General features: G+C 52.6%; 1 protein-coding gene across 1 annotated transcript; it reads right to left on the bottom strand.

Moving 5' to 3' along the window:
- Window positions 1-10,605: 10,605 nt before the first annotated feature.
- On the bottom strand, window positions 10,606-12,566 carry PSMG3 (proteasome assembly chaperone 3). Its single transcript, XM_044433859.1, has 3 exons — window positions 12,502-12,566; window positions 11,432-11,662; window positions 10,606-11,069 (listed from the first exon to the last, which is right to left on the bottom strand). The coding sequence occupies exons 2-3, from the start codon at window positions 11,645-11,647 to the stop codon at window positions 10,917-10,919; spliced, it is 369 nt and encodes a 122-aa protein (XP_044289794.1). The 5' UTR covers window positions 11,648-11,662; window positions 12,502-12,566; the 3' UTR covers window positions 10,606-10,916.
- Window positions 12,567-12,634: the final 68 nt, after the last annotated feature.

Raw genomic sequence — 12,634 nt, forward strand, 5'->3', positions numbered from 1 at the left:
AGGAATGCTCACTTAAGGATGTTCTGCTGATTGACTTCAATATGTTAGACTTTAAGGGTCCCCATAGGATTGTTTTTATTTTTATTATTGCTTTTGCTATTAAAAATGCACTTTAGCTTCCCTCTGGAGAGCAGATAATAAGAGAGTAAATTTTCAAGTAGCAGCAGAAAGTATTGAGGTGGCCAGGTCAATGGGAAAAGGCTGAAAAACCAAGAATTTCACATGAACTGGATAAGGTTTAGTAAGTTCTTTATCTAATAAAGCTCACACCACCCTTGAGATATTGGGAAGGGAAAGAAGGGTCAAGCTAGTTCAGCCTTCCCCAACCTGGTACCCTCCAGAAGTTCTGGACTTCAGCTCCCAGCATCCTTAATGCCTCAAAATAGTGACTGCCTCCTGCATTTTTCCAACATTAATATACCAGGAAAAGACAGGCAGTGTGGTGTAGTGGTGGGAGTGTTGAAGTGGGACAGCACAGACCTGGCTTCTAGACCCCACTTGGCCCTGAAGCTTTGCGCTGGTCACCGACTCCCAGCCCAACTGACTTCTCAGGGGATTTGGAAGGCTAAATCAGAGAGGAGTTAGGACTCATTTCCTTAACTCCTAATTTTCTGTGTGTGTGTGTGTGTGTGTGTGTGTGTGTGTGCAGCATTCCTCCGAAGGCGCATTCAGTAACATATGTCTCCTTGCCTGCAACCTGCACCCAGTTGAACTCATACCTCCAGTTTGTATGAACTGGGCCTCAGCACCCACCCTCGACTGGTTTTCATACAAATGTCCATCGTACCTCTGGAATGCGCGCAGGGCCTAACTTTGCACTGTGAGTCCCAGTTAAAGGTACATACAGGATTTGTACAGGATGAGTGATGCATTTAACCTCTCAACAGAAAAGCATTTCTGCACGTTTCCGGGACTCACTTTGGTGTGGTGTAGTGGTTCGGGTATCAGACTAGATCTGGTGAGTCCTGGGTTAATTCCCCAGGCCACTGTGAGGCTCTCTGGGAAGTTTTGGCTGTTGGGTGATATAGAAACCTAATAAAAAACAAAATCATTATTTGTTTTTCAGTGCCAGGCTAAGACCTTTTTATTCAAAACTTATTTTAATTGCTAAATTATTGAATTAATTAGGATTTTAAAATTAGCCGAGAATGCACCGGGGGGGTTTAATTTTTTTTCTTTTAAATTATTATATTATTATTATTATTTATGTATGTTTTATGTATTTTTTGTGAGCCGCCCTAGGCTTTGTTGCGATGGGGGCGGCATAGAAATGTTTTAAATAAATAAATAAAAAAGTCAGCCTGCTGGACCAGTGGGGTGATACTGTGCCCATCACTGGTCACCATGACTCAGCCTAGCCTACCTCACAGGGCTGTTGTGTGGAAAGTGGGGAAGGCAAGGATAATGTACGGCACTGTGGATGACTGGTGGGGAACAAGTGCTGAGCAAAGCAAAATGCGACCAGCCCAACCCTGACACGGAGCAGGTCCCAGGATCAAAATCCATCCCATCAATGGATGGATGGATGACGGAATGAAAGACACCTCACAAACAATAGATTTAGGCTGGCCTCAACCGCCTATCATACACTGGGCCATGCTGGCTGAGGATGATGGGAGCTGCAGTCCAACACCACTGGCCAGGACTATGTTGGTGTAGACAACACTAAGCTAAACTAGTGTTGCTTTCTAATGCAACAGGAATTCTGCTGCTCGAAAACCTGTCTCGTTGCCAACCTGTAGAACAGGCAAAAACACGCTGTTAAAAATGAGGTCATCCTGCACTTGGGTTCCATCCTGCTGCTGTCACATCGCAAGGTCAGGGCAAAGCAGGGACCTTTAACCTACTGCAGGCCAGGCAAGCTCTCTGCAAACACACCTACGTCGCTGTTTGCTCTGAGGCAAGAGGAGCAGAAAGCAGCGATTGGAGCGATCAGCAATTGGGCAGGTTCACCCCTCCTAAGCTGCCTGCACTGGATGCCCCCGGAGCCTGATTTCAAGGCTTCAAGGGGGTTGCTTTGAATGCAGACACACCCATTTTGAACAAAAAGAGAAAAGGGGGGAACCAGACAAGAAAGGAAAGGAAAGAGGATATTATGAAACATAGCTATGCCCGGTAATCATTCACATTGTTCTTAACTTGTAAAGAAAAAGGAGGAAAAGGCAGATTCTAACACTTCCCCAAAACATGTGCTCTCCAAATAGCTGAAGAAGCATCTCTTGCAAGCTTGATGGCTGTAGGACAAATGGCTGAATACGCCAAAGATCTTTCCACTCTCACCGGGCTCATTTGAAGGCTTCAGGGTTCAACCGGCACAACTCATCCTCTGTCATGACCCCGTGGCCGGTCGGCCTTGTGCAGAGGGGCCCCCCACCAGCCTGACAGCCACACGGGGCCAAGCAGAAGGCCAAGGCCGTGCGGCTGCACATGCAAGGAACAAGGAAACAATGGTTCCACGATTTCCCAGGAACTCTGGAAAGCTGAGGGGTCCGGTGTGCGTGCAGGAAACTGGCCTGCTCGAGCCTTCGACAACATTAAGCCGAAACCCGGAAGCAGTTGCATCCAGATGCGCCAGGCTTTGGGCAGCTGCAGCCCGACACGCCTGGAGCGTGGCCAGTGGAGGAAGCCCATCTCGCAGTGTCCATGCACGCAAGGCTAACGGACTTCTCTCGCTGTGCTATGTGGTGAGGTCTCAGCAGGACCGGAAAAGGGAGAGCTGGTCTCTTTCATGCTTTTCAGGCTGTACCCCACATTCCCAGCTCATAGAGCTCCAGGGCACCCCGGCTGGAGGACAGCAGCTGCCTCTGAACTAGGGCTCCTTAGCAAAGTACAGCAAAGGGGGGAAGGTTTCAAGCATATGGGGAGAGGGGGAATCGGCACCTCTTTCCTCCCCTGCACCCATCACACTACAAGGCTTTTGTTTTAAGTTGGGCGGAGTCCTGCTGTTGGAAGCCCGGACTTCACTTTTATGTCTTGCCAGGGCTCTGCGCCCTGATCAGCGTTGCATCAAAAAGCCAGCTAACCCTGCAGTCCTGTGCAAGTTCTTTGCCTAAGGCGGCTTTCCCCAACTGGACAGCTCCCCAATGCATTGGACTACAACTCCCAGCCAGCAAACCATCCAGGAGGTTCTAGTCTGAGGTTCTAGACCCGGAACTATGGAGGGAAGGGGCAGGCCGCTGATGGGTCCAAACTAGGCATCGGGGCTTCCCATTCGCCCCGCCTGCCCAGCATAGTTTCCCATCCCCAAAGCGCCTCTCCTTTGTGCTCCTCAGCCCCTTCCTTTTGGACCAATCCCGTCCAAGGGTGTTTGCAACTGAGCTGCTCGCAGCCAGCATGAACAGAAGCGGCAGTCTGTGGTGCTGCAGTCCCCCGATGATGCTCAGCACCCGGCGCAGCCCTGTCCGCAGGCAGGCAGCAGATGTGGAGAGGTGCATCTGAGGGAGAGTCCGCGTGCCACGAGGCCTGTTCTGCTCCCCCGAAGCTAGTTAGCTTGCTGCCTCTGGCTGCAACGGAGGTTGCTGCCCAGCATCAGCTCTGTGGACAGATCCACCCGCCCTTCCAGTTGCAGGAGACAGGCAGACAAGGGACCACACCAGTCCTGCCGGTCCTTCAGCTTCGGCTTCATGCAAGCAGGCACGGTGCTTTGTGGAAAAAATTAATCGGGCTGGCCAAAGCTGCAGGCTTTGAAGAGCAGCCTCCCGAAGCTGGACAAATGTATGGAGGAAAAAGTCCCGGATCCTGTTGGCAGTGTGCTGCCTGCGTTATCAGAGGCAGCATCCCTGTGGACACCGGTTCCTGGGGAACTCTGGCAGGAGGTGCTCCTGCACCCATCCTGCTGGAAGGAACCTGTGGGCAGCTGGTTTGCCATGGAGTAAACAGGGGGCTGGACTGGACAGGCCGCTGGTGTGGCCCAGCATGGCTTTTCTTATGAAATCTGAAACATCTGGAGAGCACCAGCCTGGGGAAGGCCGGCCTGAAGAAAATGCTGGTGCACTCGACACAGGCAGCTCCCATGTAAATCTGCAAGACTGAGAGCTCCTTCGGAGAGACGGTTAAGTGATGGCACCCGAGTGGCCCGATTTTCCCAGCCTTATTGGCCCTTCACTTTTGCTTTCAAACACGATGCTACCATGTTTTTTAGATTCTAACACAACTGCTATCTTTTATTCTGGTTGTATTCTGTTTGAAAATTTTAAAGGCTTACACTAAATTTGGAAGCTTCATCTTTTGCAAACTGTCCAAAAAATCTTAGCCGTTGGGCAGCGGAGAAACACAGTACAGCAAATTTAAATAACATTTCATAGCTTCAGTGGCCCTTCTAAAAAACACTTACAAGCGGTCCAGCTGAAATCAACAAGGTTTCTCTTGAGTAAAGGCAGCTAGGATTGCAAGACACAAACATTTCTTTGGAGACACTGAAGGTTCCTACCTTGAGCCTAAGTGTTCGGAACAGTCTCACTAGCAGTGGGAGTTTCGGCATGGCCCTAAACATGTTTACTAAGAAGTATGTTCCACTGATCCCCATGGGCTTACTTGCAGGTAAGTACATGGAGTCCAGCAGCTCTATAAGACGTATATAATCTCTCAATTCAGCCCCGAAAATCCTTTCCCTTATTCCCAAAGCCATCTTATATATTTCTCTTGATTCAGGAAATGCTGAAACATTTCTCCAGGGAATCAATTAATTCACCTGCTTTACTTAATTCAAGATCACTGGAGGTTCTCCACATGGCACCTGCATCAGAAAGACAGATGCTTCATTTAAAAATTGGTGAATTAATCAGCTGAGAGCAGGATGGTTAACATATTTTTTAAAAATGTTTAATGAGTTGGCCTTCCTGTTTAGGAATGGTTTCCATCTATATGAAAAATATCAGAGCTGGGATGGGACCTAAGGTATGCAAAACAGGCATGCCATTCTCCCGTACAGAAGGAATATACTGAACCTGCAGATTTCTTAAGAGGAACACCCAAAGTACAGACTTTGTAAAGCTAGGCAGGATTAGAATGGAAGTATCCTCAACTGTACGATCGAACGCACTTCTGGCCGGCTGTTAAGTCCCACTGAATTCAACCAAGCTTCCTCCCATGGAAGGGGTGTGATACATTTGGTTGCCTGAGGCCACGGCAGGGGGCAACCCCCCCCCCCACATTCCTGCGTGATGGGACAGTGTCAAAAGCACACCTGAAGGCAACAGGAAGGCTTAGAGGGCACAGAGACACAGGCCAAGCACCCTTCCTTGGACATTCCATGCGCTGAGCTCGCTGGCAGATGAAAATGTTCTCCGCTCCTCCACTTTATCCTCACAACAATAGCCCTGCGAGGTAGACCAGGTTGCCCGGGACTTAGAATTTGGGACTGGCCCAAAGTTACCTGTGGCTGAACAGGGACCAGAACCTGAATCTTCCACCTCCCAGTCCAGCACTCTCACCACTAGGCCACACTGAATCTCAACACCAGTTGACAATGCTGGGATGGGGCAGTCTTCCCCAACCAGGTGCCCACCAGGTGTGCTGGACAACAGCTCCCATAACCTCACAGCCAGCTGAGCTGGCCAGGTCCAGGCCCAGGCAGCATCCTACCTCCTTCAGCAAATCTAGGATGGCATCCTTCATCCATTCAAGCTGATGACCCCTCAGGACCCGGGAGACGTGTTTTTCTTTTTCTTTTTAACATGCCCCCACTTTTTTTTTTTAAAAGAGGAGTCCATAAGTTTCAACCAGCCAGTCTGTCAAAACAGTGCAACTCCAAGGCTGGAAGATAAAACTAATCTGTCCACCTCGCTGTGCCCAAGCTCTGTTTGCATTGTGATACCAAAAAGATAACACATTTCATAGTAGGCTTTGCCCTGATCACATGCTGCCTACTGAACTTCTCCAAAAACAGTAAAAGCATAAAGGAATTTACACAATTATTTTATACACAGAGGGTGCTCCATTGCCAAAACACCCTAAAACACCATGTAAAAAAGAGGGGGCCAGTCTTGGATGTTGTCAGTAACAGCCCTAGCCGGGTTTTCAACACAAGCAGCATTGAGCAGTGGGCAAACGTTCACAGGTCTTCCAGTGCTCTTGAGATATTTTGAACTTCATTGCACATCAGTCCCCAGCCATCATGGTGGATGGCCCAGGAAGGTGGGAATTGTAGTCCAAAACATCTGGAGGACAGCAGGTTGCCTACCCTGTTTGTCTTTAAAGACACACATGCCTGGGTGCTCTCTTGGCCTGGGCACTTATCCTGCTCTGCCTGGACTGGAAAGTGGGTCAGGGTGAGTCCTCCCCAGCTTAGGGTCCTCCAGATGTTTTGGACCACGGCCCCCTCCAGCCCAAGCCAGCATCACTACAAGCCAGGGCTGCTGGCAAGTATAGTCCAAAGCACATGGAGATTGCCAGGCTGGGGAAGGAAGTCACTGGGCCACTTGGAAGCCTCTCTAATTTTCGACCCAGGGTTTAGGGTGCAATTGTCTATGTGTCCGGACAGAGAAAAAAAAGTAGTGCCAAGTTCCCAGCATTCTGCAGGGTGCTCAGAATCAAAGGTCCTTTTCCATCTTAAAAGGCACCCTTTTGGAGACACAGGTGTATCACCTGAGTTACAAAACACCCCCAAAACTGTCCTGTTTGCCACCTGCTCCAGCCACCAGTCTGTCCTGTCACTGCATCTATACACCCGTCTGCCGGAAAGAGTGCGAGAGAAACACTGAGCATACGCTGACTCACATGATATCACGGCTATCATAGCAACACCGTGCCCCACATCATGGCAACTACAGGAATAACCGGGAGTTCGTCCGGCCAGAAGCTGCCCCATTCGGCACTGCCTCCCCGACACCCTCGCAGGCCGCTGCCTCCAAGGACCAGCCCTGGCGACAGGAGCAGGTAGAAGGTGGGACTGTGCGGGAGAGAAATGCGTGTGTTAGGGGAGACCAGAGGCGCTGTCAGAAGGCAGCACGGCAGGGTGAGAGCCGCACCCCTTCCCTTCGGAGCCCCGGAGCTGGGAAGGTCGCCGCCACGACACCCCACTGCCCAGGGGTACGTGCTTGGAGGAGAGGGCCAGGGGTCCGGAGAATCTCCGCTGCATCCGATTCCCCTGGCTGAGCTTCTGGCCCACACGGGCTTCACCCGCTCCCCCTCCGCCGGCCCCCGCATCTTCCTGCCTGAGTTTTCCCCTGCTCTGCCCTGGCCACACATCCCTCCTTGCAAAGAGGGTGCCCTGAGGAGACGGGCTCCTTGAGAGACGCGCGCGCAGAGGCATCAGGACGAACGCAAACTTGGCACAAGCAACTTGTGGTCCGCTGGGCCTGCGCCCGGTCCCCAGCACCGCCCCGATCCGCGCAGCCTTTCGGAACTGCCCAGAAGTCTGCCAGCAGCGCCGCGTAACGCGAAGCTTGCGTAAAAGCGGGGCGGCTTCCCCGAGCGCGTCCGACAGTCCCCCGCTCGCCTGCCTCGACGGCACCGCCGCAAGTCTCTCCGGCCGCCCCGACGACTCGCCGTGCGGCGACCCGCGCCCCTCCCGAGCCCCCACCGCGGACTCACCTGGCGCACGGGCGGAGGAGGCGCGCGAAGAGCGCCGCGCCAGGAAGTGCGGCGCTCGGCCCGGCTCGGCTCGCTTCCTCCCTCGCTGGCCCAGGAGAGCCCTCCCTCGGCAGCACCTCCACCTGCCTCGCCGTCCCCGGAGACTCCGCCTCCTCCTCTGCCCTGCCTGGCTCCCTGCGCGGGGTGCGCGTCTCCCACACCTGCCGGGGCTTCCCTGCGCCCGGAGCACTGCGGCCTCTCTGGGGTCGGGGAGCGGGTCCGGGGCTGGGATGGCCACTGCGTGGGAAGCCAGCCCCTCTGCGGTGGGGTGGGAACGCCGCTGCTCTGCCCACTTCCCTGGAAGGATGTCCCGCTAGCATCCCGTCTTGGGCAAGCTGGAGTTGAAGGCCCTTTGCCGTTGCCGAAACTTGCATAGGATTGCCCAACGTATAGCTGGCTGGGAGTTCCAGGCCAGGTGGTTGGGGGATTATGGGACTTGTAGTGGAGCACATCAGGAGGGCACCGGGTTGGGGAAGGCTGACTTAGGGAAAATAGCGGCTATCCTTTGAAGCATCTGGTATCGAAAAGCCATTGGGGTTGCTTTTTCCAGCCGTACGTCTATTCCCATGCGCAAAGCTTGAACAGCGATATTGGAAAGTGACTCGGTTACTTTTTGTGGGGGTGGAGCGGAATGCCATTTTGTTTAACCAAATTGTGTTTTTGCGCCCACACAGACGGCTGCTGAGGCACCCACCTGTGTCCAATCTGTGCACATTTTTGTTTTTGCCGAAAGGAAAGCACAATCTGGGTGGGTGTGTACATGATACAGGGCTTCTGCCTTGTTCCTTTGAGCATGACTGTTGGATAAGCACAACCCCTGCCTTTGAAATGCGTTGTAATTCTCCCACTCCAAAGAAGCCGAAGTGGGAGGGTGATAGATGGCCTTGTCAGATCGATGTGCGTGTTTATGTCTTGCATCTTCACCTGAATTACGATGCAGGGAGGTGTGATGGACGCTTAGGTACCAAATAGGTCCTTCTCAGCAATCACTTGTCTAATTTGTAACTTGCAGCCATGCTATAAAATGCCAGTTTAATTGACTGCGTCAGCTGATTAAAAGCAGCTGCCAGTTTGGATCCTCAGGCCTCCTCGGGAGAGGGAAAGGGCAGATCTGACAACAGAAATCATGGCTCAGGCATCTTCGGAGCAAGTTCTAAGGGCTACAATACTGTACTTACTTGGGACAAAGTGCCTTTGAATTCAGTGGGACTTACTTCTGAGTAGACATGCCTAGGATCGTACTATTCAGGAAACCATTGGTACAATTCCATGGGCCTACACCGAAGAAAAATTTACGGAGTTCAGTATTATTCCCAGTGTTTGTAGCCAGGATGCAGGAACTCTGGCTGGCAGTCTCAGCTGAGCCTCGTGGGGGTTCCCCGAGCAGCCCTGTCCCCTTTCCTAGACTCTGCTTTTGACCGCTGATTCATGGTTCCCTGACTTTTAAACAGCTTTCCTCCCTCTTATAAAAGGTTGATCTGTCTCTCTCAATATTTCACTGCTTGCAGGACACAAGCTATAAACTTAGATGCTGATATTTTTGGGTGGCTCACCACAGACATGTGCCTGCCTCCAGAGAGTTTCTGAAATTGGATTTGGGCCTTGAAAGAGGTTCAATCCCTGCAAGCGCAGCCTTGGCTAATATTCAACTTTATTACTAATAAAGCCAATTATTTATTAGTCATTATTATTCAACTAATATTAAAAATGGCAGGGAACTGGTAAGGCAGTTGCAATGGGCAGAGGAAAGGGGAGATTTCTCCCCGTCAGTCAAAGGGAAATAGGATGTTGGTCGTCATTGGCTCTTAGAAATTGACATATGTTGGAGTGAATGGTATGGCAAAACATAGCGCTGTCTGATGCATTCATTTCCTGCCCACCGCCCCCAATATCGGGAAGCGAAAAGAAAAAGATGATGGGCACAGACGAATTTGAGCCAGGACGTACCGAAGGCGCACACATTAAATATCGCCTCAACACCGTGCATCACTCAATGGATTTTAATGTTGGTAGTTAAGTTGGACTGTTGGAAATGCAATTGCATTATTATGCTGTTATTGATTTTCCCCCATATAATTCATAGTAAAAAAATAAATAGGTTTAGAGGTATGGAGAATTTTTATGGGCTCCTTTATGAGCATTTCTAACCACGGCAAAGCTGCTAGAAGATTTACAACCTAACCAAACCCTATGCTGCATCCGAAGTCCAACTAGGCCAGCATTCTGGTCACATGGTGGCCAACCGGCCGCCCACAGGAAGCCCCCAAACTGGGCCAGGGTGCAGCAGTCCTCTCCTATCCATGCTGCTCAGCAAGAGGCAGACCTAGGCACACTGTCCCTGATCTCGGAGGCCGCGTATGACCATCAGGACTAGCAACTGTGGACAGCCTTATCCATCATGACCTTGCCTAATCTAAAAGAAGAAAAAGTCATCTAACTTGGTGGCCGGCTGTACATCCTGCGGTGGCTGATTTCACAGCTGAACTGGGCGCTGAGGTGCGGTTGATGTAACACGTGAGTAGATTCTCACAAACCACTGTCCAGGAAGACCTCCAGTAAAGATGCCCCACTGTCAGAAACTGAGTGAAGAGGTATTACTAAACCCACGCATTAAGCTTAAAGCATGCACAAGGAGCTTAATTAAGCAACCCAAAGCCCTTCCACGAACACACTGCAATTCCTTTATTTTTCAGTAAATTTGTCCTGCGTTTATTCACTGCAAAGAAGCCCTGTCCTGTTCAATGGGGGGTAATCCTGGCCGAGAGCGCACAGAAGGGTGCGACAGTATTGATGTCTGTTCGAGTGGAAGGACATTGGGGCTTACACTCAAGAAAAGTGCAGCGTTAAGTGCCACTTACCTCTCCCACTCAAATCACGTGACACCTGTGCCCCCACACCCTCTAAGCCCAAAACCAGGTGCCTTCTTAAGTTTTTTGATCGCTTGGCACTCAGGGGAAGGAGCCCCAGAGACTCCGCTTGTCCTCATCTTGAACATCATGCGTGGACTCGAAGGACAACACGTGAGGATCAGAATTGAGATTTTGTGAGGCTGTTTACTGGGTTACCATACAGACAGTTTGGAAAGTCACGGATTCCCATAAGAAACTCAGTCCTGTTATGTGTGAATTCTTCCCAAATGATTCGCATCTGGACAGCCCCCTATTTTTTCCATGCTCAAAATGATGATAAAAAGGAAGATGCTTTTTAGAAAGTGTGTCTACGTGGCAAAGCCATACAGTTCACATCCAAAAATGAAGTCTAGGCAAAAGAGCCAAAGTCCGCTTCAGGCAGAGGGAGACGACAAACGCAAACGGGGTCGTGTCTTCAGTGGGGGAACCCTGAATTCACCACACCCGGCACTGGCAGATCAGCTCTTGCAAAGCTCGGATCCCCGCGAGGCTTTTGTCCTTCAAGGCCATGGCCAGGAGCACGGGCTTGTTCCCAGCTTCTTGGGACACGGCCGCCCCCAGATGTTTTGCGCAGATGTGAATAAGGGGCTGAAAAGAAACAGGCATTCAGTTGCTCTGAGAAAGCAGTGCCCCAGTCTTTACCACGTTGGCCCAGCTCCCACCCAACGGTCTTGCCATGTCATGGGATGATTGTGTACAGGTGGCTCTTCATTTGCCAAAAGTCTCACTTCCAGAATCTACACCCTCCAGCCCAGCTGATTCTTTCCCTCCACCTCATTTCCAAAGGCCACATCCTAAACCACCTGCAGCCCAAAGGCCAAGTTTAATTTTGGAGACGCGCGGAACCCACATTCCGGGGTGGGACAGACCGTGCAAGAGCAGCGTGGCCAAGATACCAGCACATTTTAAGTTAATGCTCTTACCGCAGGAGGGAAAGAATAGCCACCTACCTCATCTTTACCCAGCAGTACTTTTGTCGTAAGTAAGGGGGAGCTGATGCTGTCCGGCCCCGCAGTGGGCTCCACCGAGACAAGGGTCCCCATCTTCCCGTACTGCGTCACCACCACGAGGATCGTGTTCTCGAAGGCTGTACACACCACCTCCGTCAGGATGCCCCCCACCATCTCTTCGGCCTGCTTCGAGGCCAGTACAGATGTGGCAGCCATGGCTGCGGCTTTTCACTGCAACGGAAGCTTTCGATCACTAATTCCACCCAAACTGATAAATGGTTGCGCGACAGCTTCCAAGTTCCCTTTTCATGCTTAGATTTTTTAAAAAAGCCCATGGCTGGTTCGGGCATGCTGGGAGTTATAGGGCTTTTCTCTCTCCATGCTTGCTGTGGCATGCTGGGAGCTGGAGGCCATCCCCCCCCCACCCCCCGCCATGCTGGCTGAGGATGCTGGGAGCTGAAGGGCTCCTGCCTGGCCAAAACATGCCCAGGATTGCGCCCTAAATAAAATGATTTAAAAAGTGAACAGAAAACGGAACGTGTTGCCTTCACAAATGTGCATGCGCTACATTACACGTGCCCGGAGGTGCGTGCGTGCGCGCGCGTCTTTCGAGAGCCGGGTCTCCTATCTGCAGAAGGGTCGCACGGGCAGCGGAGAGGATGTCGCTCCGGGTCGCGAAGCCACGAGGGCGCAGAGCTGCAGGGCCGGGGCAGCAGCGGGGGAAGCTGTTTCCGGGCAGCGAGAGCCGGCTCACGGATGCGGCCGCGCCCGCCGCGGCTCCGGGCCTGCCTTTCGTTCAGCGCCCCTGGCCGGCGAACGGCGGGGCAGCGGCCCCGGCGGAGACCCGGGGCTCCAGCCCCCGCACCTCTCCTCCGCCGCCGCGGCGACCCTCCGGAGCGCCGCTGTCTCCGCTCGCGCGCAGACCTGGCTCGAGAAGGCGCGCGCGCGCCCGCCCGGAACTGGGGAGCGCGCGCGCGCCCGCGGCCCTTCGGCTTGGGGCACGCAGCTTCCCGCCCTCCCGGCGCGACGCGCCGAGGCGAGGGCCGGCCCGCTCGCCCGCGATCGCTCACCCCAGCCGCGCTCGGCCGCCCTTCCCCAGGGTTGCAGCCCCTTCTCTCCGCCTCCTCCGGTGGCGTCTTTCCTCCGCTGGGCGGGGCGCAGGAAGCGTGAGAGGCGAGGTGCCCCTGAGCATGCACAGAGCGC

The sequence above is a fragment of the Varanus komodoensis genome, unplaced genomic scaffold (genome assembly GCF_004798865.1).
Source record: "Varanus komodoensis strain SLA01 unplaced genomic scaffold, ASM479886v1 scaffold26, whole genome shotgun sequence".
Classification (NCBI taxonomy): Eukaryota; Metazoa; Chordata; class Lepidosauria; order Squamata; family Varanidae; genus Varanus; species Varanus komodoensis.